The following is a 26,483-nucleotide window of genomic DNA, read 5'->3' as shown; positions in this document are numbered from 1 at the left end:
GAACTGTGCGTTCTTCGAAATCACAAATCCCAAAGGAGAGTCCAATTGTGTCGGTTGCGATGCCTGACCTTCCTAACACTGGACGGGAAGAGCTTGCGCCTTCCACCATTTGCACGCCTCCTGCAAGTGTTGAAAGGAGCACCCGCAGTCCAGTTCCTGATAGTGAAATTGAAGATGTCAGTGTTGAAGTACACCAGGATGAGGATATGGGTGTTGCTGGCGCTGGGGAGGAAATTGACAAGGAGGATTCTGATGGTGAGGTGGTTTGTTTAAGTCAGGCACCCGGGGAGACACCTGTTGTCCGTGGGAGGAATATGGCCATTGACATGCCTGGTGAAAATACCAAAAAAATCAGCTCTTCAGTGTGGAAGTATTTCAACAGAAATGCGGACAACAGGTGTCAAGCCGTGTGTTGCCTTTGTCAAGCTGTAATAAGTAGGGGTAAGGACGATAACCACCTCGGAACATCCTCCCTTATACATCACCTGCAGCGCATTCATAATAAGTCAGTGACAAGTTCAAAAACTTTGGGCGACAGCGGAAGCAGTCCACTGACCAGTAAATACCTTCCTCTTGTAACCAAGCTTGCGCAAACCACACCACCAACTCCCTCAGTGTCAATTTCCTCCTTACCCAGGAAAGCCAATAGTCCTGCAGGCCATGTCACTGGCAAGTCTGACACGTCCTCTCCTGCCTGGGATTCCTCTGATGCATCCTTGAGTGTAACGCCTACTGCTGCTGGCGCTGCTGTTGTTGCTGCTGGGAGTCGATCATCATCCCAGAGGGGAAGTCGGAAGACCACTTGTACTACTCCCAGTAAGCAATTGACTGTCCAACAGTCCTTTGCGAGGAAGATGAAATATCACAGCAGTCATCCTGTTGCAAAGCGGATAACTGAGGCCTTGACAACTATGTTGGTGTTAGACGTGCGTCCGGTATCCGCCGTTAGTTCACAGGGAACTAGACAATTTCTTGAGGAAGTGTGCCCCCGTTACAAATACCATCTAGGTTCCACTTCTCTAGGCAGGCGATACCGAGAATGTACACGGACGTCAGAAAAAGACTCACCAGTGTCCTAAAAAATGCAGTTGTACCCAATGTCCACTTAACCACGGACATGTGGACAAGTGGAGCAGGGCAGACTCAGGACTACATGACTGTGACAGCCCACTGGGTAGATGTATTGCCTCCCGCTGCAAGAACAGCAGCGGCGGCACCAGTAGCAGCATCTCGCAAATGCCAACTCGTTCCTAGGCAGGCTACGCTTTGTATCACCGCTTTCCAGAATACGCACACAGCTGAAAACCTCTTACGGCAACTGAGGAAGATCATCGCAGAATGGCTTACCCCAATTGGACTCTCCTGGGGATTTGTGGCATCGGACAACGCCAGCAATATTGTGCGTGCATTACATCTAGGCAAATTCCAGCACGTCCCATGTTTTGCACATACCTTGAATTTGGTGGTGCAGAATTATTTAAAAAACGTCAGGGGCGTGCAAGAGATGCTGTCGGTGGCCAGACGAATTGCGGGCCACTTTCGGCGTACAGGCACCGCGTACAGAAGACTGGAGCACCACCAAAAAAAACTGAACCTGCCCTGCCATCATCTGAAGCAAGAGGTGGTAACGAGGTGGAATTCAACCCTCTATATGCTTCAGAGGATGGAGGAGCAGCAAAAGGCCATTCAAGCCTATACATCTGCCCACGATATAGGCAAAGGAGGTGGAATGCACCTGTCTCAAGCGCAGTGGAGAATGATTTCAATGTTGTGCAAGGTTCTGCTGCCCTTTGAACTTGCCACACGTGAAGTCAGTTCAGACACTGCCAGCCTGAGTCAGGTCATTCCCCTCATCAGGCTTTTGCAGAAGAAGCTGGAGGCATTGAAGGAGGAGCTAAAACAGAGCGATTCCGCTAGGCATGTGGGACTTGTGGATGGAGCCCTTCATTCGCTTAACCAGGATTCACGTGTGGTCAATCTGTTGAAATCAGAGCACTACATTTTGGCCACCGTGCTCGATCCTAGATTTAAAACCTACATTGGATCTCTCTTTCCGGCAGACACAAGTCTGCAGGGGTTCAAAGAACTGCTGGTGAGAAAATTGTCAAGTCAAGCGGAACGCGACCTGTCAACATCTCCTCCTTCACATTCTCCCGCAACTGGGGGTGCGAGGAAAAGGCTACGAATTCCGAGCCCACCTGCTGGCGGTGATGCAGGGCAGTCTGGAGCGACTGCTGATGCTGACATCTGGTCCGGACTGAAGGACCTGCCAACGATTACTGACATGTCGTCTACTGTCACTGCATATGATTCTCTCACCATTGAAAGAATGGTGGAGGATTATATGAGTGACCGCATCCAAGTAGGCACGTCAGACAGTCCGTACATATACTGGCAGGGAAAAGAGGCAATTTGGAGGCCCTTGCACAAACTGGCTTTATTCTACCTAAGTTGCCCTCCCTCCAGTGTGTACTCCGAAAGAGTGTTTAGTGCCGCCGCTCACCTTGTCAGCAATCGGCGTACGAGGTTACTTCCAGAAAATGTGGAGAAGATGATGTTCATTAAAATGAATTATAATCAATTACTCCATGGAGACATTCACCAGCAGCAATTGCCTCCAGAAAGTACACGGGGATCTGAGATGGTGGATTCCAGTGGGGACGAATTAATAATCTGTGAGGAGGGGGATGTACACAGTGAAAGGGGTGATGAATCGGACGATGATGATGAGGTGGACATCTTGCCTCTGTAGAGCCAGTTTGTGCAAGGAGAGATTGATTGCTTCTTTTTTGGTGGGGGCCCAAACCAACCAGTCATTTCAGTCACAGTCGTGTGGCAGACCCTGTCGCTGAAATGATGGGTTGGTTAAAGTGTGCATGTCCTGTTTATACAACATAAGGGTGGGTGGGAGGGCCCAAGGACAATTCCATCTTGCACCTCTTTTTTCTTTCATTTTTCTTTGCGTCATGTGCTGTTTGGGGAGTATTTTTTAGAAGGGCCATCCTGCCTGACACTGCAGTGCCACTCCTAGATGGGCCAGGTGTTTGTGTCGGCCACTTGGGTCGCTTATCTTACTCACACAGCTACCTCATTGCGCCTCTTTTTTTTCTTCTTTGCGTCATGTCCTGTTTGGGGAGTATTTTTTGGAAGGGCCATCCTGCCGGACACTGCAGTGCCACTCCTAGATGGGCCAGGTGTTTGTGTCGGCCACTTGGGTCGCTTATCTTACTCACACAGCTACCTCATTGCGCCTCTTTTTTTCTTTGCGTCATGTGCTGTTTGGGGAGTATTTTTTGGAAGGGCCATCCTGCCTGACACTGCAGTGCCACTCCTAGATGGGCCAGGTGTTTGTGTCGGCCACTTGTGTCGCTTAGCTTAGCCATCCAGCGACCTCGGTGCAAATTTTAGGACTAAAAATAATATTGTGAGGTGTGAGGTGTTCAGAATAGACTGAAAATGAGTGGAAATTATGGTTATTGAGGTTAATAATACTATGGGATCAAAATGACCCCCAAATTCTATGATTTAAGCTGTTTTTTAGGGTTTTTTGTAAAAAACACCCGAATCCAAAACACACCCGAATCCGACAAAAAAAATTCGGTGAGGTTTTGCCAAAACGCGTTCGAACCCAAAACACGGCCACGGAACCGAACCCAAAACCAACACACAAAACCCGAAAAATTTCAGGTGCACATCCCTAATTAGAAGCTAGGCAAAGTGTACCTTGAATAAGTGCTATTCTATGAGCTTTACTGATTTTACCGCTACTGTAATGCCTAAAGCGTGACTTGGAATCTGACTGTATTGTACTGTGTTACAGCTATTTTACCAGGTGGAAGGAGACATGTGTCTGAAGATAATTGAGAACGGAGTGCACAAGGACATTCACATTAAAGAAGGACAGGTACAGCTGATTTTACAACTACTTGCAAAGTATTTGCCATCTTTACAGCGTAACGGCAACCAAAACTACAAGCTTAGTTTTGGGTGGGGATTAAAGAGTCAAAATAAAAAATATGAAAGTACACGCACTTTGCCAGCTCTGCGAGCCAATCCGCCGGGTTCCTGTGGCACACTTAGCAGCACGTGTTCCACAACATTTGACTCTGATGTCAGTTGAACGTGTTCCCGTTTCCATGCGGTTTTTTGCACTACACAGGCTTCGGAACCTCGTACAGGTGTAAAAAAATTATAGGCATTTCAGTCGCATCCAACTTGCAACTGACAGAGGAAAACTAAAGTGGCAAAGCTCTGAGAGGATCTGCAAGGGAACTGCGGGCTATGCTGAGTTAGAAGTGTAAATATGGCTGACGGATTGTTTGTACTAAGTGGAGGCGGTGCCCTGGTGATGATGACGATTATCAAACTAAGGCCCCCATTTATCAAGCCTTGGAGAGTGATAAATAGCACAGTGATAAAGTACCAACCAATCAGCTCCTACTGTAACTGCCATGTCACAGGCTGTGTTTGAAAAATGACAGTTAGGAGCTGGTTGGCTGGCACTTTATCACCGTGCCATTTATCACTTCTCCAAGGCTTGATAAATCTGGACCTAAGATTACAGGTAAGAGGAGGATTCTCTGCAAGAAGAATATTTTTTGGGAATGGATCCCACATTTAGCTGCGTACCTGCAATGTGGGAGCACTTACGGATGATTTGCGTTCATCACTGAATCAGGCCACTCTTTCCCGGATCGTCTGGGAGACTCATACATTTTCGGGGACTCACAGAAGAGTAAGTGAGTCCTGGGAATGTACTGTAGGTGACCCACTTACTATTGAAATGGGCAGGCTGGTGGGTGATTTGCATCATCTTGTCCCAGCCTCTGTTCAGGGACCCATGATTCTCAGCATTATTTTACAAGGGTATGTGGCAGTGGCGTATCTATATTGGGTCCAGGGGGCCCCACACCACACACCCATATCTTCACCACTTACTCCTCCATAGCCCTGCGTCGGCAGCACTGCACAATTCACCTGGGAAATGCTGATGTGGCCAAACTCCTAGTGTTTTGAATATGCACAGTAGAACAAATGCCGGGAAAATGGCAGCCACACCATGTCCCCAGGCAGGGCCGGAACAGGGGAAACTACCGGTGGGCCCCACTGCCTGTGGGCCCTCCTCCTCCTCTAGGGATCAGGTTCCAGACTCTATCCTAGTGCACTTTAATTATGCATTATACTTATGTTACATAATACTTTGCAAGAATATGGTTTATTATATTTACCAAGGGGTACAGAAAATGTACTCTGTAATAGTTAGCCAAACCTCTGTGGTGGCTGGCCATGCCCCAGTGTAGCCTGGCCACACCCTTAAGCATGGGCCCCTACAACAGCATTCCCCCGGTGGGCCCTTCATGCCCCAGTCCGACACTGTGTACAGCTATGGGAGCCACACAGTAGCTGCCATGCTGTGATTTCCCATACAGACAGACATAAAATAGGCCCATGACATCACAAAATGGCAATTGTGCATCATAAATGTAATCTTACAGTGTTTTATTTATTTTTAATTGAATTTATTTTTCTAACACATTTTTTTGCCGTTCTTTAGACACAGGAACATTATTTAGCACTTTATTATTCTCACTTAAAAATTCTAAACAGTTATGGGTAAGCAGTAGAAGTTCAAGGAAGTTCAAGGGCTATTACATCAGGGGTTCAAGGCATACTAACAGTCCTTTAAGGATGGCCATACTTGAACACAGGTGACTTAATTAGTACAGATTGGTCCACGGTTATCTTGGCTAGTTTGCTGCGCCTAGGCACAACATGGTTTATTAACATAAACCCTTCATCTATTGTTCTCAGCTGCAATACAATACAGAGAACAATACAGCAGGGGATTAAGTCCGACTGCCCAGTCTCAGTTAATCCTATTAAAGGTCAAGATAAACATGGACACATCTGTACCTCTGTTGCTTTGATTTAAACATCTGTGCTCAGGCATGGATATCGCTAAAACCTGGACTGTTAGGGGGGGAATTCAAGTAGCTGCAGGGTTTACCCCACAGCTAATTGGTCATGTCGGGCAGGAAATAGCTATTCAATTAATTATCCTTTTCCTTGCGCAGTAAAACATATGTAAACGTGAGCGGAAGCCACTGATTACACATAAAAGGCCTAATTCAAGGTTGATTGCAAAACAACATTTTCCTCTAATGGGCAAAACCATGTGCACTGCAGGTGGGGCAGCTATAACATGTGCAGAGAGAGTTAAATTTGCTTGGGTTATTTTGTTTCTGTGCAGGGTAAATACTAGCTGCTTTATTTTACACTGCAATTTAGATTTCAGTTTGAACACAGTGTAAAAATAAAGCAGCCAGTATTTACCCTGCACAGAAACAAAATAGTCCACCCAAATCTAACTCTCTCTGCACATGTTATCTATCCCCCCTGCAGTGTACATGGTTTTGCCCATTAGAGGAAAATGTTGTTTTGCAATCAACCTTGAATTAGCCCCAAAATGCAGAATCTAATGGCTTTCCTAATGTGTTAATTGCAGAGGGGTGCATTTAACATGGATTATTCCTTGCAGCTCCTGAGGATTAGCGTGCGGGGTTCCTGCACGATAATTAAATACCAGCAGCTTGATCAGTTTGCTGCAGGATAAACTCTGTGACTAATTGAATTCACACAAGGGTATCTTGAATACCGTGGTTGGGAATCACTGGATTACATACTGTACTGTAAAACTATGGGGGTCATTCCGACCTGATTGCACACTGCGGATTTTCCGCAGCGCAGTGATCAGGTCAGAACTGCGCATGCATATGCACCGCAATGCGCAGGCGTGTCGTATGGGTGCAAAGCGAATCATTGCTGTGCGATGGATTTAACGAAGAATCCATTCGCACAGCCGATCGCAAGGAGATTGACAGGAAGAAGGCGTTTGTGGGTGTCAACTGACGGTTTTCTGGGAGTGTTTGAAAAAACGCTGGTGTGTCCAAGCGTTTGCAGGGCAGGTGTCTGACGTCAATTCAGGCCACGGACAGGCTGAAGTGATCGCAAGGGCTGAGTAAGTTCAGAGCTACTTAGAAACTGCACAAAATGTTTTTGCATGGCTGCACATGCGATTGCACACTTGCACGGCTAATATACACTCCCCATGTGGGCGGCGACTATGCGTTCACACGGCTGCTAAAAACAGCTAGCGAGCGATCAACTCGGAATGACCCCCTATATTAGGACCCAAATCTGTTCCATCAGCTTGTATCAAAAGGTCTGCAAAATATTGTATATAAAAAGGGAGGGAGAGAGAGAAAGCAGTCAGATAACAGGGGATTTCCCTGGTCTAAAAAGATAACTCAAAATCATAATTAAAAAACCATCTGGTATTCTGGTGGCCAATTTGAAAATCCAAAACACTTCCCTTGTTGACAGAAATGTAGCCAAATTACCTCCTTGTAAACTGAGGTTTTTAATAGATGTAAATGATGCGAGTTCTTATATTGTCTGACGAGTCCAAAATGTTCTCAGATCTTGTCTTTCAAATGACTTGTGGTTTGTCCAACATAGGGGTAAATTTACTAAGATTCGTATTTTCCTGTTTGAGGTCAAAGTTCAATCACGAATGACATCGAAAGTGTAAATATGCAACTTTTTGAATTGATTACGACTAATTTACTAAGCTGCCGTATTCTGCATTTTCGGGTTTTCCGATGTCGATGTCATTCGTTTTTTTTGGCAGTGTTTTACGTGAGTGACTTGTAAAACACTGCCGACTTTAATACAATGAATCTCGGCCGGATCTGAGAGATCCATGCTGGGCTTCATTGTGCACCTTGTAAAAAAAAAAAAAAAATGTTTCAATGTAAAAAAAAAATTGCGTGGGGTCCCCCCTCCTAAGGCAAACCAGCCTCGGGCTCTTTGAGCCGATCCTGGTTGCAGAAATATGGGGAAAAAATGAACAGGGGTTCCCCCATATTTAAACAACCAGCATCGGGCTGAGGGAACCCCCAGGGTACCCCGGCCAGGGGTGACTAGTTGGATATTTGATGCCACGGCCGCAAGGCACTGTATAAAAGTGACCCCCGGCTGTGGCATTATCTGTCCAGCTAGTGGAGCCTGGTCCTGGTTCCAAAAATACGGGGGACAAAAAGAGTAGGGGTCCCCCGTATTTTTGAAACCAGCACCGGGCTCCACTAGCTGGACAGATAATGCCACAGCCGGGGGTCACTTTTATACAGTGCCTTGCGGCCGTGGCATCAAATATCCAACTAGTCACCCCTGGCCGGGGTACCCTGGGGGAGTGGGGACCCCTTCAATCAAGGGGTCCCCCCCCCCCAGCCACCCAAGGGCCAGGGGTGAAGCCCGAGGCTGTCCCCCCCATCCAATGGGCTGCGGATGGGGGGCTGATAGCCTTTGTTCAAAGTGAATGATATTGTTTTTAGTAGCAGTACTACAAGGCCCAGCAAGCCTCCCCCGCAAGCTGGTACTTGGAGAACCACAAGTACCAGCATGCGGCGGAAAAATGGGCCCGCTGGTACCTGTAGTACTACTACTAAAAAAATACCCCAATAAAGACAACACACACACACCTTGAAAGTATAACTTTAATACATCCATCCACACCTCCATATACACATACTTACCTTATGTTCCCACGCAGGTCGGTCCTCTTCTCCAGTAGAATCCATGGTGTACCTGTTGAAAAAATTATACTCACATAATCCAGTGTTTTAGGCTCCTCGGTAAATCCTTTTGTAATCCACGTACTTGTAAAAATAAAAAAACGGATACCCGACCTCGCACTGAAAGGGGACCCATGTTTTCACATGGGTCCCCTTTCCCCGAATGCCAGGAACCCCCTCTGACTTAAGTCCAAGAAGGTTCCCTCAGCCAATCAGGGAGCGCCACGTTTGGCACCCTCCTGATCGGCTGTGTGCTCCTGTACTGACTGACAGGCGGCACACGGCAGTGTTACAATGTAGCGCCTATGCGCTCCATTGTAACCAATGGTGGGAACTTTGTAGTCAGCGGTTGACCGAAAGTGACCTCACCGCTGACCACAAAGTTCCCACCATTGGTTACAATGGAGCGCATAGGCGCTACATTGTAACACTGCCGTGTGCCGCCTGTCATACAGTACAGGAGCACACAGCCGATCAGGAGGGTGCCACAACGTGGCGCTCCCTGATTGGCTGAAGAAACCCACTTAGACATCAGTCAGAGGGGGTTTCTGGCATTCGGGGAAAGGGGTCCCATGTGAAAACATGGGGCCCCTTTCAGTTCGCGGTCGGGTGTCCCGTTTTTTTATTTTTACAAGTACGTGGATTACAAATGGATTATCCGAGGAGCCCTCTACACTGGATTTGGTGAGTAGGATTTTTTCAACAGGTACACCATGGATTCTACTGGAGAAGAGGACCGACCCTCGTGTGAACATAAGGTAAGTATGTGTATATGGTGGTGTGTATGTATGCATTAAAGTTATACTTTCAAGGTGTGTGTGTAATGTCTTTATTGGGGTATTTTTTTAGTAGTAGTACTACAGGTACCAGCGGGCCCGGTTTTCCGCCGCATGCTGGTACTTGTGGTTCTCCAAGTACCAGCTTGCGGGGAGGCTTGCTGGGACTTGTAGTACTGCTACTAAAAACAATATTCATTACTTTCAACAAAGGCTATCAGCCTCCCATCTGCAGCCCACTGGATGGGGGGGACAGCCTCGGGCTTCACCCCTGGCCCTTGGGTGGCTAGGGGGGGGGCCCTTGATTGAAGGGGTCCCCACTCCCCCAGGGTACCCCGGCCAGGGGTGACTAGTTGGATATTTGATGCCACGGCCGCAAGGCACTGTATAAAAGTAACCCCCGGCTGTGGCATTATCTGTCCAGCTAGTGGAGCCCGGTGCTGGTTTCAAAAATACGGGGGACCCCTACGCTTTTTGTCCCCCGTATTTTTGGAACCAGGACCAGGTGCAGAGCCCGGAGCTGGTTGCTTAAATATGGGGGAACCCCTGTCAATTTTTTCCCCATATTTTTGCAACCAGGGCCGGCTCAAAGAGCCCGAGGCTGGTTTGGTTTAGGAGGGGGGATCCCACGCATTTAAAAAAAAAAAAATTATAACATTTCCCACCCCTTCCCACTGAAAAACATGCACGGATCTCATGGATCCGTGCATGCCTATACAAACACGGGATAAAAAAGCAGGTCTGTTTTTTTTTAGCACTTTTTCACGATTTGTATTTTAGCACGGCAGTGTTTGGCTATTGTCGGCAGTGTTTGTGTTTTGCACTTTTTAGTAAATGACCGATTTCTACCAAATTGCAGGCGTATTTGACCGATGGTGTATATTGATTCGTGATTTTTTCCTAGCACTTCCAAAATATTACGAATGCCCTCATCACTGCCGTGATTTTTGCTTAGTAAATTACCGAGATGACACTTTGAAGAAAAAACGGCATCTCGGTCAAAATCTGGACCTTAGTAAATATACCCCATACTGTTTAATTCAAGGACAAAAGAAATTATACAGAGCTGAACTTATTTAAGAAATATTTTATAGTAGCCATAGACCCATAATATGGTTCTGTCTTTCTGTTTTTCTACTTGTCCGTAGATATTTTGTGGTATATTTACTAAGATGGGAGTTCTATTTAAGATGGGATGTTGCCCATAGCAACCAATCATATTCCAGGTATTCTCTTCTAGAAGGTGCTAGATAAATGAGAAGTAAAATTTGATTGGTTGCTATGGTCCACAACCCATCTTAAACAGAACTCCCATCTTAGTATATTTGCCCCTTTGTCGTATGTACTCATTGTGCTTTTATACACTTTATATGCACACCAACGTAGGAATATTTAATGTTTTCAATGTTTTTTTTTTTTTATTATGGTTTGATAATTGTAAGGGCGGGATGTAATGCCTGCCAAACTCCGACTTTTTTTAGAGGGCAATTACTTACAAGGCATTGTTTTGTCTTTTTTTGTAGGCGGCGACTACCTGATCCCAGAGATGCAAAAAACGCACTCTAGCAATCAGGTCTGAATTACCCCCATAAGCAGGTAAAGGAAAGGATAGTCAGCAGTAGAAAAATAAAACTCAGAAAATATACCAAATCCTTTTAACTGCAATACTAATGGGAGCCACTAGATGGCAGCATATAGATCAAACTGTGAACTAAAGCTATTGTGTGACCTACTGTAAGAGACTCTTTTTTGCTGCTTTCAATATATTAATGGGGATACTCAAAACACGAATAGCACCCAAATGTGTGTGTGTGGGGAGGGGGGGAGGGGGGGTTGGTTTTGTTCAATTTGCTAGCTGTCGAGATTCCGGCAGTGAGGATACCGATGCCAGAATCCCGCCAGCCGGCAATGCCGCTAGCCGGAATCCCAGCAAAGCAGGACTATTCCCACTCGTGGGTGTCCATAACACCCACAGAGAGGGAACAGATTCTGTGGTGAGCGCAGTGAGCAACCGAGCCTGCAAGGGGACTCTTTGCGCTCGCCGGCAATTTGGCAGGCGGGATGCCGCTGTCGGGATATGGACAGCCGGCATCCTGCCCGCCGGTAAATCTTTATGAATTATTAATCACACATGCAGAGACTGAAAAAAATGAGACGTATGTATTAAAGATAGTATAGAGATAAAGTGTTAAAAGATAAAGTATCAACCTATCAGCTCCTAACTGTCATATTACAGGCTGTGGGCCAGATGTACTAAGCCTTGAAAAGTGATAACGTGGAGAGTGATAAACTACTAACCAATCAGCTTCTGCCATTTTTCAAATACAAACTGTAACATGGCAGTTAGGAGCTGATTAGCTGGTACTTTATCACTTTCCGCTTTATCACTTTTGAAGGCTTAGTACATCACCCCCTGTGTTTGAAAAACGACAGTTAAGAGCTAACTGGTTAGTACTTTATCTCTCACCGAGGCTTAGTAAACAGACCACATAATTTCTCTCCACTTTATCTCTCTCCAAACTTTGATACATACTGTATGCTCATATGGCTGTGGCAGCGCGGACAGTGTAATGGTTAGCATTAACGCCTCACAACACTGAGGTCATGGGTTCGACTACCACAATTGCCCTAACTGTGTGGAGTTTGTATATTCTCCCCATGCTTGCGTGGGTTTCCTACGGGTACTCCGGTTTCCTTCCACAATCAAAAAAATATAGTGGTAGGTTAATTGGTTCCCACCAAAATTAACCCTAGCATAAATGGTGTGTGCATGTACATGTGGTAAGGATTATAGGGCCTAATTCAGACCTGATCGCTCCTCTGTGATTTTGCAGAGAGCTGTAATCAGGTAGCCGCCGCCCATAAAGAGTGAACACCCGCCTCGTGCAAGTGCATGCGTATGTCATGCAAAAACATCGCCAGACAGTGGACATCTGCAAATCCTTTCGCATCACACTCACCATCTAATGTTTTTTGCAGTCTGTGCGTAACCCAGGACTTACTCCTACAGGCTGAATCAGACTGATCTGGACCAGAGCTGACGTCACACACCCTCCCAGAAAATGTTTGGGAATACCTGAGTTTTTCCTGACACTCCCAGGAAACGTTCAGTTACCACCCCCTAACGTCCGCTTTCTGTCAATCAACTTGCATACACCTACTGCTCTAAATTTTTGCACAATTCTTTTGCAGTTTGGCCTTGCGCCTGCGCATTGTGATCCATACGCATGTACAGTCATTCAATAATCGCCCGTCATGCAAAATCGCACAACAGGGATCAGGTCTGATTTAGGGCCATAGATTGTAAACTCCACTGGGGCAGGAACTGATGTCAATGACACAATATTCTCTGCAAAGCGCTGCGGAATATGTGTGCGCTACATAAATAACTGATAATAATAATAATAATAATAATAATAATATCTATGATAGAACAATGAAGCTGATTTTTGCTTGGCTGCCCCCTTGATAGCTGATTGGTAAACTGTTGAGAATAGAAAAAAGTGTTAATCAGCCTTATGGCATGTGCGTGGAACCATCTTTGAGCATTGAATGAACATAAATATCCATCCTAACACATTACTACTTAGCTAGTGACATCATACTCATCCACACTGCTGAGAATAGCCAATGCCAGGCCCAACAAGAGTTTCAATCAATCTCTTGGTGGCTCTGGCGGTAGCTATTGGGGGATGGGGTGGTAAACATGGGGGTGTGGTTATGCCACAATGGCAGACCTGAGCCCCTACAGAGGCCAATATACTACATTCCCGCACCCAGCCTCTGCCGGTGACCCCTGGTAGCTGCCACGTAATTGTAGTTTCACATGTACTTCATTTTTACCCTCACTAGTGCCTGACATATTGTCTGTAAGATCTGCAAAGACATTTCCTGTTTAGGTAAAGGTGAGCTAATTCTCAGATTTTGAGAGAACTATCCAGGAGGAGAACATAATGCTGTATGTAGTAAGTGTAAAGATGAAATAAATATCAGAAGCAACATCAGCAGCTAAAAATCTTTATGAACTGCCTCCTGCAAAGACATCTGCAAGCAGTTCTGTGTTTTCTTGCTTTTGTGTGTGTGGCGTGTATGATTATAGAGAAAGTAATTGTGTGAGGTTTAACTCGGATTTACTGGAGAAAGATAATGTTATATTTGCATAAATTGACTCCTTTCCATAATAACACATTCTTTCTGCACAGATGTTTCTGCTTCCGGCACGGATACCACATTCTCCACAAAGGTTCCCGCACACAGTGGGGCTTGTGTTTGAACGGAGGAGGTTAAAGACAGAGAAAGATGGTCTAAGGTAAAGGTTCATATTCTTCATATTGTATTATGCAGCATGTGGAATAAGTTACATAATATTAATGACACCAAAGTGTCAAAATGTTGTATTATATTATATTCTGTTTCGTTGAATGATTTGCTTTGCCACTTACTGTGGTACTGTTTGATACTACTCTAAGGCCCTCATTCCGAGTTGATCGCTTGCTAGCTGCTTTTAGCAGCAGTGCATACGCTAGGCCGCCGCCCTCTGGGAGTGTATCTTAGCTTAGCAGAAGTGCGAACGAAAGATTAGCAGAACTGCTCGGTAATCTTTTCCTGCAGTTTCACAGTAGCTCCAGACCTACTCCTAGATTGCGATCACCTCAGTCCATTTAGTTCCTGCTTTGACGTCACCAACACGCCCTGCGTTCGGCCAGCCACTCCCCCGTTTCCCCAGCCACTCCTGCGTTTTAGCCTGACACGCCTGCGTTTTTTAGCACACTCCCGGAAAACGGTCAGTTTCCGCCCAGAAACACTCACTTCCTGTCAATCACTCACCGATCAGCAGAGCGACTGAAAAACGCGCAGAAATGCCGCTTTTTAGCCTGATCGCTATGCTGCGAAAAACAGCAGCGAGCGAACAACTCGGAATGACCCCCTAAGCTTTAATGATAGGCACGCAGCTATCCGCAGACATACCACTTTGACTACACAGCGAGTACAGTGTCATATCATTAAAATATGGGTCCTAAAGGCAAGACCAATTAATTAAAATACAGCTTTACAAAAGGGAAGAGTGTCAGGAGTGGCATTTGTGTGGTGAGCAGAAGATGGAAAATTGGAAACTCCCAGTGGCACAGCGCATGGGTCCCAGTCTATGTGTACACACGAAGACGCATGGTGTGTGAAATGTATTGGCCACTCCTGTGACTTGGAGGAGGCTGGGTGTAGTATGGTATGCCGGCGGTTGGGCTCCCGGCGACCAGCATACCGGCGCCGGGAGCCCGACGCCGGCATACCGACAGTGTGGCGAGCGCAAATTAGCCACTTGCGCGCGCCACGCTATTTTATTCTCCCTCCAGGGGGGTCATGGACCCCCACGAGGGAGAATAAGTGTCGGTATGCCGGCTGTCGGGATTCCGGCGCCGGTATACTGTGCGCCGGGATCCCGACAGCCGGCATACTGAAGACCACCCAATCAGATACATTGAGAGGCACTGTATTATGCGTGTGTTATGGGAGTGTTGTAGGTGTGTCACATAACTGGCTGCGGACTGAGACTCTTAGGGGTAAATTTACTAAGAATCGTATCTCACCTGTGTTTGTCCGAGATTAAACACGGGTGGGATCAACTGAACACAGAAGTGTTTTTTTAAATGAATACAGAAATTTTACTATGCTCCCGTGTTTTTGGGGGATCGTGTTTTCCGATGGTGTATGCAATTGTATTTTACAGGTGTGTTTAAGGCAATAATCTCCAAACACTCCTGTAAATGGCTGGTTTTGACTCCAGTCCTTTCAATTGGGTCGGTGTTTGCAAAATTTACATACACCATTGTTATTGAAGTGATATGTAATTTCTAATGAAAAGTGCAACTTTTTCATTTATGTTTAAATGTTACCAAAGAAAGGATTACATGAAAAACGTTTTTGTGATTAATGACTACAAAACCCATTTACTGTATTTAGATTTTTAAGTATCCATGGGCAAGTTATATGTGTATTTATTTTTAACTATTATATGAGTAACCCAAATAAAAAAAAACATGTCACAACACCTTCACATTAAAAAAAAAGAATCTGTGTATATACAGTTTATCAAGTTAAAACTAAAATGAACATGTATGGTTATTGTATCCAAAATCATTGCAAACTTTTTTTATTATTATTATTATTATTATTATTATTATTAGTTATGTTTAATGTTTTTATTTTTTGTTAAATGAGAATTTTTCTATTGTAAGTAATGAAATTAGCATGGGTGATTTTGCAAATACGCTGCTGGTGAGCTGGTGCATTTGAATTTTCTATTTTGTGGCAAGTTTGGACAATTCACAGGTGTGTTTGCAAACACCAATCTTGGTAAATTAATGTGTTCTGTTGTTTTCTATAAAAAGTACTTCAGAGTTTGGTCAATGTGTAATTGATCATATTTGTGATTACACCTGTGTTTTGAAATTTTATTTGAACCAAAACAAATTTATTTATAACACTTTTTTATTTTGAAAGGTATTATATAGACAATTCATCCGAAGTTTTATTTGAAAAGTGGTTTTACTGTGAAAATCTTGGAACACAGCTTGGACCAATAATTAATGAGTAAGTCTAACATCTACATGCATTGCAGTATGTAACGCTTGTGCTAACGTGTTGTATGATTAGTTTACGTGTTACTATTCTGGTTTAAATTAGATAAATAAAGTAAAATACATCATCCATGTGCACATTTTTTTATCAGTGCCTTAACAGGGCTGCCCTGCTCCCTGGGCCGGCCATGCCTGACTACGCCCCCTGACCGATGCTGTCATGAATGGGGCTGGGCCACCAATGGTGGCATGTGACGTACTGCCCACAGTGTCCTCAGGATACTCCGGAGAGCTGCACAGACTGCAGGCACATCTAAAGTACACTGCAGCAGGGTGCTGTTCTAGGCAACCTGGTAGCCAGATGCAGAGACCATAGGGCAGCGACGGTGCTGCCCCCTCAGAGCTCAGTCCTTATAACATAATTTAATTTGGTGATCATGCATTATGATTGAGAAACTATCTACAATTGGAAATTTGCATATGCTGCACATGTGTATAGCTCAACACAGTAGTTCCCAAACTAGATGTTGTGTCACCCTGAGGATGGTACCTCACAGCACTTGCAGGGGTGCCTTGGTTTGGTGGTCCGGAAAAAATGTATGGTCAATGTAATAGGCAAAACCAGTGCTTGTGGCTTCCAATCATAATATGTGGACAAACAGAAGTGAATCCTGTCCCCCAGCACAAAACTGAACCTAATGGTGACATATAAACTAGAGATGAGCGGGTTCGGTTTCTCTGAAACCGAACCCGCACGAACTTCATGTTTTTTTTACGGGTCCGAGCAGACTCGGATCCTCCCGCCTTGCTCGGTTAACCCGAGCGCGCCCGAACGTCATCATGACGCTGTCGGATTCTCGCGAGACTCGGATTCTATATAAGGAGCCGCGCGTCGCCGCCATTTTCACACGTGCATTGAGATTGATAGGGAGAGGACGTGGCTGGCGTCCTCTCCATTAGAAATTAGATTAGAAGAGAGAGAGAGATTGTGCAGAGTCAGACAGAGTTTACCACAGTGACCAGTGCAGTTGTTGTTAGTTAACTTTTATTTATTTTAATATAATATATCCGTTCTCTGCTATATCCGTTCTCTGCCTGAAAAAAAACGATACACAGCAGCAGCCAGTCACACAGTGTGACTCAGTCTGTGTGCACTCAGCTCAGCCCAGTGTGCTGCACATCAATGTATAAAAGGCAAAGCTTATAATAATTGTGGGGGAGACTGGGGAGCACTGCAGGTTGTTATAGCAGGAGCCCCCAGGAGTACATAATATTATATTAATTTAAAATTAAACAGTGCACACTTTTGCTGCAGGAGTGCCACTGCCAGTGTGACTAGTGGTGACCAGTGCCTGACCACCAGTATAGTAGTATATTGTTGTATGTATTGTATACTATCTCTTTATCAACCAGTCTATATTAGCAGCAGACACAGTACAGTGCGGTAGTTCACGGCTGTGGCTACCTCTGTGTCGGCAGTCGGAACTCGGCAGGCAGTCCGTCCATCCATAATTGTATTACAATATATACCACCTAACCGTGGTATTTTTTTTTCTTTCTTTATACCGTCGTCATAGTGTCATACTAGTTGTTACGAGTATACTACTATCTCTTTATCAACCAGTGTACAGTGCGGTAGTTCACGGCTGTGGCTACCTCTGTGTCGGCAGTCGGCAGGCAGTCCGTCCATCCATAATTGTATTATTATTATAATATATACCACCTAACCGTGGTTTTTTTTTCATTCTTTATACCGTCATAGTGTCATACTAGTTGTTACGAGTATACTACTATCTCTTTATCAACCAGTGTACAGTGCGGTAGTTCACGGCTGTGGCTACCTCTGTGTCGGCAGTCGGCAGGCAGTCTGTCCATCCATAATTGTATTATTATTATAATATATACCACCTAACTGTGGTATTTTTTTTTCTTTCTTTATACCGTCGTCATAGTGTCATACTAGTTGTTACGAGTATACTACTATCTCTTTATCAACCAGTGTACAGTGCGGTAGTTCACGGCTGTGGCTACCTCTGTGTCGGCAGTCGGCAGGCAGTCCGTCCATCCATAATTGTATTATTATTATAATATATACCACCTAACCGTGGTTTTTTTTTCATTCTTTATACCGTCGTCATAGTGTCATACTAGTTGTTACGAGTATACTACTATCTCTTTATCAACCAGTGTACAGTGCGGTAGTTCACGGCTGTGGCTACCTCTGTGTCGGCAGTCGGCAGGCAGTCCGTCCATCCATAATTGTATTATTATTATAATATATACCACCTAACCGTGGTTTTTTTTTCATTCTTTATACCGTCGTCATAGTGTCATACTAGTTGTTACGAGTATACTACTATCTCTTTATCAACCAGTGTACAGTGCGGTAGTTCACGGCTGTGGCTACCTCTGTGTCGGCAGTCGGCAGGCAGTCCGTCCATCCATAATTGTATTATTATTATAATATATACCACCTAACCGTGGGTTTTTTTTTCATTCTTTATACCGTCGTCATAGTGTCATACTAGTTGTTACGAGTATACTACTATCTCTTTATCAACCAGTGTACAGTGCGGTAGTTCACGGCTGTGGCTACCTCTGTGTCGGCAGTCGGCAGGCAGTCCGTCCATCCATAATTGTATTATTATTATAATATATACCACCTAACCGTGGTTTTTTTTTCATTCTTTATACCGTCGTCATAGTGTCATACTAGTTGTTACGAGTATACTACTATCTCTTTATCAACCAGTGTACAGTGCGGTAGTTCACGGCTGTGGCTACCTCTGTGTCGGCAGTCGGCAGGCAGTCCGTCCATCCATAATTGTATTATTATTATAATATATACCACCTAACCGTGGTTTTTTTTTCATTCTTTATACCGTCGTCATAGTGTCATACTAGTTGTTACGAGTATACTACTATCTCTTTATCAACCAGTGTACAGTGCGGTAGTTCACGGCTGTGGCTACCTCTGTGTCGGCAGTCGGCAGGCAGTCCGTCCATCCATAATTGTATTATTATTATAATATATACCACCTAACCGTGGTTTTTTTTTCATTCTTTATACCGTCGTCATAGTGTCATACTAGTTGTTACGAGTATACTACTATCTCTTTATCAACCAGTGTACAGTGCGGTAGTTCACGGCTGTGGCTACCTCTGTGTCGGAACTCGGCAGGCAGTCCGTCCATCCATAATTGTATTATATACCACCTAACCGTGGTTTTTTTATACCACCTAACCGTGGCAGTCCGTCCATAATTGTATACTAGTATCCAATCCATCCATCTCCATTGTTTACCTGAGGTGCCTTTTAGTTCTGCCTATAAAATATGGAGAACAAAAAAGTTGAGGTTCCAAAATTAGGGAAAGATCAAGATCCACTTCCACCTCGTGCTGAAGCTGCTGCCACTAGTCATGGCCGAGACGATGAAATGCCAGCAACGTCGTCTGCCAAGGCCGATGCCCAATGTCATAGTACAGAGCATGTCAAATCCAAAACACCAAATATCAGAAAAAAAAGGACTCCAAAACCTAAAATAAAATTGTCGGAGGAGAAGCGTAAACTTGCCAATATGCCATTTACCACACGGAGTGGCAAGGAACGGCTGAGGCCCTGGCCTATGTTCATGGCTAGTGGTTCAGCTTCACATGAGGATGGAAGCACTCAGCCTCTCGCTAGAAAAATGAAAAGACTCAAGCTGGCAAAAGCAGCACAGCAAAGAACTGTGCATTCTTCGAAATCCCAAATCCGAATTCCGAGCCCACCCGCTGGCGGTGATGCAGGGCAGTCTGGAGCGACTGCTGATGCTGACATCTGGTCCGGACTGAAGGACCTGACAACCATTACGGACATGTCGTCTACTGTCACTGCATATGATTCTCTCACCATTGATAGAATGGTGGAGGATTATATGAGTGACCGCATCCAAGTAGGCACGTCACACAGTCCGTACTTATACTGGCAGGAAAAAGAGGCAATTTGGAGGCCCTTGCACAAACTGGCTTTATTCTACCTAAGTTGCCCTCCCACAAGTGTGTACTCCGAAAGAGTGTTTAGTGCCGCCGCTCACCTTGTCAGCAATCGGCGTACGAGGTTACATCCAGAAAATGTGGAGAAGATGATGTTCATTAAAATGAATTATAATCAATTCCTCCGCGGAGACATTGACCAGCAGCAATTGCCTCCACAAAGTACACAGGGAGCTGACATGGTGGATTCCAGTGGGGACGAATTGATAATCTGTGAGGAGGGGGATGTACACGGTGATATATCGGAGGATGATGATGAGGTGGACATCTTGCCTCTGTAGAGCCAGTTTGTGCAAGGAGAGATTAATTGCTTCTTTTTTGGTGGGGGTCCAAACCAACCCGTCATTTCAGTCACAGTCGTGTGGCAGACCCTGTCACTGAAATGATGGGTTGGTTAAAGTGTGCATGTCCTGTTTTGTTTATACAACATAAGGGTGGGTGGGAAGGGCCCAAGGACAATTCCATCTTGCACCTCTTTTTTCTTTTATTTTTCTTTGCGTCATGTGCTGTTTGGGGAGGGTTTTTTGGAAGGGACATCCTGCGTGACACTGCAGTGCCACTCCTAGATGGGCCCGGTGTTTGTGTCGGCCACTAGGGTCGCTTATCTTTCTCACACAGTCAGCTACCTCATTGCGCCTCTTTTTTTCTTTGCGTCATGTGCTGTTTGGGGAGGGTTTTTTGGAAGGGACATCCTGCGTGACACTGCAGTGCCACTCCTAGATGGGCCCGGTGTTTGTGTCGGCCACTAGGGTCGCTTATCTTTCTCACACAGTCAGCTACCTCATTGCGCCTCTTTTTTTCTTTGCGTCATGTGCTGTTTGGGGAGGGTTTTTTGGAAGGGACATCCTGCGTGACACTGCAGTGCCACTCCTAGATGGGCCAGGTGTTTGTGTCGGCCACTAGGGTCGCTAATCTTACTCACACAGCTACCTCATTGCGCCTCTTTTTTTCTTTGCATCATGTGCTGTTTGGTGAGGGTTTTTTGGAAGGGACATCCTGCGTGACACTGCAGTGCCACTCCTAGATGGGCCCGGTGTTTGTGTCGGCCACTAGGGTCGCTTATCTTTCTCACACAGTCAGCTACCTCATTGCGCCTCTTTTTTTCTTTGCGTCATGTGCTGTTTGGGGAGGGTTTTTTGGAAGGGACATCCTGCGTGACACTGCAGTGCCACTCCTAGATGGGCCCGGTGTTTGTGTCGGCCACTAGGGTCGCTAATCTTACTCACACAGCTACCTCATTGCGCCTCTTTTTTTCTTTGCGTCATGTGCTGTTTGGGGAGGGTTTTTTGGAAGGGACATCCTGCGTGACACTGCAGTGCCACTCCTAGATGGGCCCGGTGTTTGTGTCGGCCACTAGGGTCGCTGAGCTTAGTCATCCAGCGACCTCGGTGCAAATTTTAGGACTAAAAATAATATTGTGAGGTGTAAGGTGTTCAGAATAGACTGAAAATGAGTGTTAATTATGGTTATTGAGGTTAATAATACTATGGGATCAAAATGACCCCCAAATTCAATGTTTTAAGATGTTTTTTAGGGTTTTTTGAAAAAACCACCCGAATCCAAAACACACCCGAATCCGACAAAAAAAATTCGGTGAGGTTTTGCCAAAACGCGGTCGAACCCAAAACACGGCCGCGGAACCGAACCCAAAACCAAAACACAAAACCCGAAAAATTTCAGGCGCTAATCTCTAATATAAACTAGAGATGTGCACCGGTCACTTTTCGGGTTTTGTGTTTTGGTTTGGATCAGGATCTATTTTCGTGTTTTGGATCTGGATTGGTTTTGCCAAAACCACCCTTTCGGGTTTTGGTTTTGGATCTGGATTTTTTCTAAAAAATCACCAAAACAGCTAAAATAACTTAATAAGAATTTGGGGGTATTTTTGTTCCAACAGTATTATTAACCTCAATAACATTCATTTCCACTCATTTCCAGTCAATTTTGACCACCTCACACCTCACAATATTGTTCACCAACATAGGCCAAAGCCTGGCTGGCTAAACTAAGCAACAGAGCAGCGGCACAAACACACGGCAGTTATTTTTGTTTACAAATGTTTTACAAATTAGTGCTGTGTTAGTAATAACCAATCAAACCAACTCACAAGTACTATCAATAGAAGACAATCCAACACAGAAATTTCCTGAGAATCATGTGTAGAATATCATTGCTCTAAATTAGTTACCAAACAGCAAAGAAAAAAAAAAATGAAACCATGTGTAAAATAGCAACAGCAGACATTGATGCCCCCTACACAAGTGCACATGCCCCCAGCACATGCCTATTCTCAGTGCCCAGTCTGTACCTTCCTCCTGGGGGCCCTGGGTCACTGATGACTGGCACTCTGGGACCAATGTAAAGCCCCGATCAATCAGCCATTTTGTCGAGCAGCTCCCAAATTCTCCCCAATCACAAAAAACCCATTCCGTACCTGCGTAGAACAGTGCCAAATACTTTGGGACACACAGTTAAATATTGACCAGGTTACAGTGCTGGTCGGATACAGTGTGGGTCAGTCACAGTGCGGGTTACAGTGCAGGTTGGATACAAAGCGGGTCAAATACAATGCAGGTTACAGCGTGGGTCAGATACAGTGCAGGTGGATACAAGGCAGGTCGGATACAGTGTAGATGGAACTCATTACGGGTTGTAAACAGTGCAGATCGCACACAGTGCGGGTTGGATACAGTGTGGGTTGGATACAGTGCAGGTCGGAGTGCAGGTGGATATGGTGCGCTTTGGCTACAGCGCAAGGTCGTATACAGTGCAGGTCGGATACAGTGCGGGATACAGTTACAGTGCAGGTCAGAGTGTGGGTTGTGTGTAGGCTACAGTGCAGGTTAGATACAGTGCATGTCGCATACAGTGAGGGTTGGCTACAGTGCAAGGTCAGATACAGTGCGTGTCGGATACAGTGCAAGATACAATGCAGGTCAGATACAGTACGGGTCGCATACACTGTGAGTTGTATATATTGTGGTTCAGATACAGCGTGGGCTGGATAAAGTGCAGGGTACAGTGTGGATCAAATACAGTGTGGGTTGGCTACAGTGCAGATCGGACACAGTATGGATTGGATACAGTGCAGGTCAGATACAGTGTGGGTTGGATACACCGCAGGTCAAATACAGTGTGGGTTGAATACAGTGTGGGTCAAATACAATGTGGGTCGGATGCAGTGCAGGTAGGATACAGCGCTGGTTTCAGACTTTCAGTGTAGGTCAAATACAATGTGAGTCGGATATAGTGTGGGTCAGATACAGTACAGGTTACAGTGCAGGTCAGATACAGTGCAGGTTAGATCAGTGCCGTAACTAGGCATTTTAGCGCTGTGTGCAAGAAATTACAGTGGCGCCCACCATGCAAGATAGGGGCAGTGCGCGCCATAGGCGCGTGGAAAATATATAGGGGCGTGGCTTCACTGGGAAGGGGCGTGGCCACAAAATAATACCAGTTCATACTACGGTGCACAGTAGTCTCCATTATTCAAATTACGCTGCACAGTAGCGCCACTACACCAGGTAGAGCCCCTTTTACACATTACGGCAGACAGTCCCCCTTTTTACACATTGCAGCAGACAGCATCCCCCATGCAGACAGTGTCGGCAGTGCAGGGGTGCCAGTGGTGTCCTTAGTGCGGTAGTGTCCGCAGTGCAGTGGTGCCAGCAATGTCACTAGTTCAGGGGTGCCAGTAGTGTCCTCAGTGCAGGGGTGCCGGCAGTGTCGGCAATGCAGGAGTGCCGGAAGTGTCCTCAGTGCAGGGCTGCTGGCAGTGTCGGCAATGTGGGAGTGCTGGAGGTGTCCTCAGTGCAGGAGTACAGGGGTGCCAGTAGTGTCGGCAGTGCGGGAGCTGTCCTCAGTGCAGGAGTGCTAACAGTGTCCACGGTGCAGGGGTACTGGCAGTGTCGGCAGTGCAGGAGTGCTGGAGGTGTCCTCAGTGCAGGGATGTCGGTGGTGCGGGCAGTGTGGGGGTGCCAGCAGTGAGGAATTGTCGGGAGTGTGGGTGGCGGGGTCGGCAGTGTGGGCGGCAACGCTATTAGCGCTGTGGGGGCATCCATCTTGGCCATTGTAGCCTATGGGGACACGCTGATTAGCTGAGAGCCATGACAGACGTCTCTTTCAGCCAATCAGCGGTCCTTCATAGGATACTATGAAGACTGGCGTCCCAGGCAAAACCTCAGTATCCGACAGCGGGATCCTGAGGTTCTACCGCAATTGGGGATCCGGGGCAGGCAGGGAGATCAGAGCTGTGTCTCGGATCGCCCTGGATCCCCTACTCAATTTAATATTCTGTTCTGAATTTCTCCATAACAGAAATTTCGCGGGCGCCATGATTAAAAAATGTTTGGGAATCACTAGTTTAATACATTATTATTCTTATATTTTATTTATATGGTGCTTCAGTAGTGACTAGTGACATATACTGTAGTCAGGGTGGAGCAATCAATCATATTATAAAAGTACAATGATGCCCATAAGGGCAGTTACAGACAAGTTCCTAAAGTTGCATATATACATAATTACTGAGTATAAACCTGTAAATTACATATTTATATAGTGAGAACAGAAGAGATGGCCTTGCTCACAAGTTCTTCCATTTTAGATGGCCTCTGGATGAACACAAAGAGGGAGAGGGGTGCAGAGTAGTGGAGTGTGGAGGCTAGAGACTAGCTGAGTTTTAAGGCTATGAACTCAGAGGCTGGGACACTGGAAGTCTGATTGAACATGGGAGCATATTCCAGAAGTTGGGATCATCACAGTAGTAATTCAGAAGCAAATGTGGTGACAGGTGATCATGTAGGAGGTGAGGCGCAAGTCATTGGCAGATAGAAATGGTCAGGAGAGCTTTTGTGTGGAAATGGATGTAGTGATGTAGACACGGGATGAATTTTTGAGGGCCTTCTAGGTAAGAAGATCTTGAGCTTGATATGATATGGGACACTAAGCCAGTGGACCAGCTAATTGAAGTGGCAACAGAACTTTAGAACTAAATGTAAATGAGGTGGGCAGCAGTGTTGCGGATAAATTGGAGAGGTGTGAAGTGGGAGTTAAGGGGGGTACTCACGGAGCGATCGCTGCTGAAAATCTAAGCAATCTGACTAGATTGCTTAGATTTTAAGCAGTGATCTCTCCGTGTGTAGCCCCCACAGCGATAGCGATGCGCAGCCCCATCGCTATCGCTGGTGCTAGATTGGCCTGCATGCAGGCCAATCTAGCGGGTCGCTCACCTCACCCGCTGGGTGAAATGAGCGGCCCCCTTGCTCCCCCCGCACGCTCAGCACACATCGCGCTGTGCTGAGCGGGGGGAGAGATGTGTGCTGAGCGGGGGGAGAGATGTGTGCTGAGCGGTTCGCTCAGCACGCATCTCTCCACAGATCTGCCAGTAAGTACTGGCCTTAAGTTACACTGGTGAGGACTAAATTACAGTAGTCTAGGTGACACTTCACGGGGGTCGCCCCAGCTAAAGCACTAAACCCACCTCCCCCCAAGTAGTCAGCCCAGGCCGGGGATTCCTGTTGAAGTGGAGACCCCCCAATAAAGGTGTATCCCTTCTCTGCTCTACCCTAGGCCTTGGCTGAAGCCCGGGGCAACCCCCCACACCCCTGGGCGGTGGGTGCAGATTTGATAGCAACCAGTGAAAATTAGAATTGAAACAAAATTGTCTTTTACAGGGGGATTACAGGTTCCAGCAAGCCTCCCACACATGACAATACTTGGAGAACCACAAGCATCAGCATGTGGGGCATTAAGGGTCTGCTGGTACCTATAATTCTCTTGTAAAGGAAATATTAAAATAAAGACAGTACATGCACACTGAATGACAAAGTCCTTTAATATACACTCGCCCACTCACACACTGTACATAGGGGGTAATTCAGAGTTGATCGCAGCAGCAAATTTGTTAGCAGTTGGGCAAAACCATGTGCACTGCAGGGAGGCAGATGTAACATTTACAGAGAGAGTTAGATTTGGGTGGGTTATATTGTTTTTGTGGGGATCCGGTCTGAAGATCGACACTGTCTAGGTCGACAATGTTTAGGTTGACCACTATAGGTCGACAGTCACTAGGTCAACAGGATCTGAGGGTCAAAAGGATTTCTAGGTCAACAGGTCGAAAGGTCGACATGAGTTTTTCACGTTTTTTTCTTTTTTTGAACTCTTTCATACTTAACGATCCACGTGGACTACGACTGGAACAGTGATCTGTGCTGAGCGAAGCGAGGCACCTTGGGGACACGGTGCACTAATTGGGATTCCCTGTCACTGTATGGAGAAAATGAAACAAAAAACCCCATGAAAAACTCATGTCGACCTTTTGACCTGTCGACCTAGCACATGTCGACCTAGAAACCCTGTTGACCTTCAGACTCTGTCGACCTAGTGACTGTCGACCTATAGTGGTCAACCTAAACATTGTCGACCTAGACACTGTCGATCTAATGATCCACACCCGTTTCTGT

At 45.8% G+C, this 26,483-nt stretch overlaps 1 protein-coding gene across 1 annotated transcript in view; it reads left to right on the top strand.

Moving 5' to 3' along the window:
- HAAO (3-hydroxyanthranilate 3,4-dioxygenase) overlaps positions 1–26,483 on the top strand; it is a 177,309-nt gene that overhangs the window by 82,046 nt on the left and 68,780 nt on the right. Inside the window, exons 3-5 of the mRNA XM_063919809.1 lie at positions 3,821–3,904; positions 13,612–13,718; positions 15,908–15,997. Of these exons, the coding sequence (XP_063775879.1) occupies positions 3,821–3,904; positions 13,612–13,718; positions 15,908–15,997 (281 nt within the window). The remainder of the gene's footprint in view (positions 1–3,820; positions 3,905–13,611; positions 13,719–15,907; positions 15,998–26,483) is intronic.

This window comes from Pseudophryne corroboree, chromosome 4 (genome assembly GCF_028390025.1).
Source record: "Pseudophryne corroboree isolate aPseCor3 chromosome 4, aPseCor3.hap2, whole genome shotgun sequence".
Taxonomy (NCBI): domain Eukaryota; kingdom Metazoa; phylum Chordata; class Amphibia; order Anura; family Myobatrachidae; genus Pseudophryne; species Pseudophryne corroboree.
The sequence above is the reverse complement of the archived record's forward strand: the minus strand, read 5'-3'. Positions and strand labels throughout refer to the sequence as shown.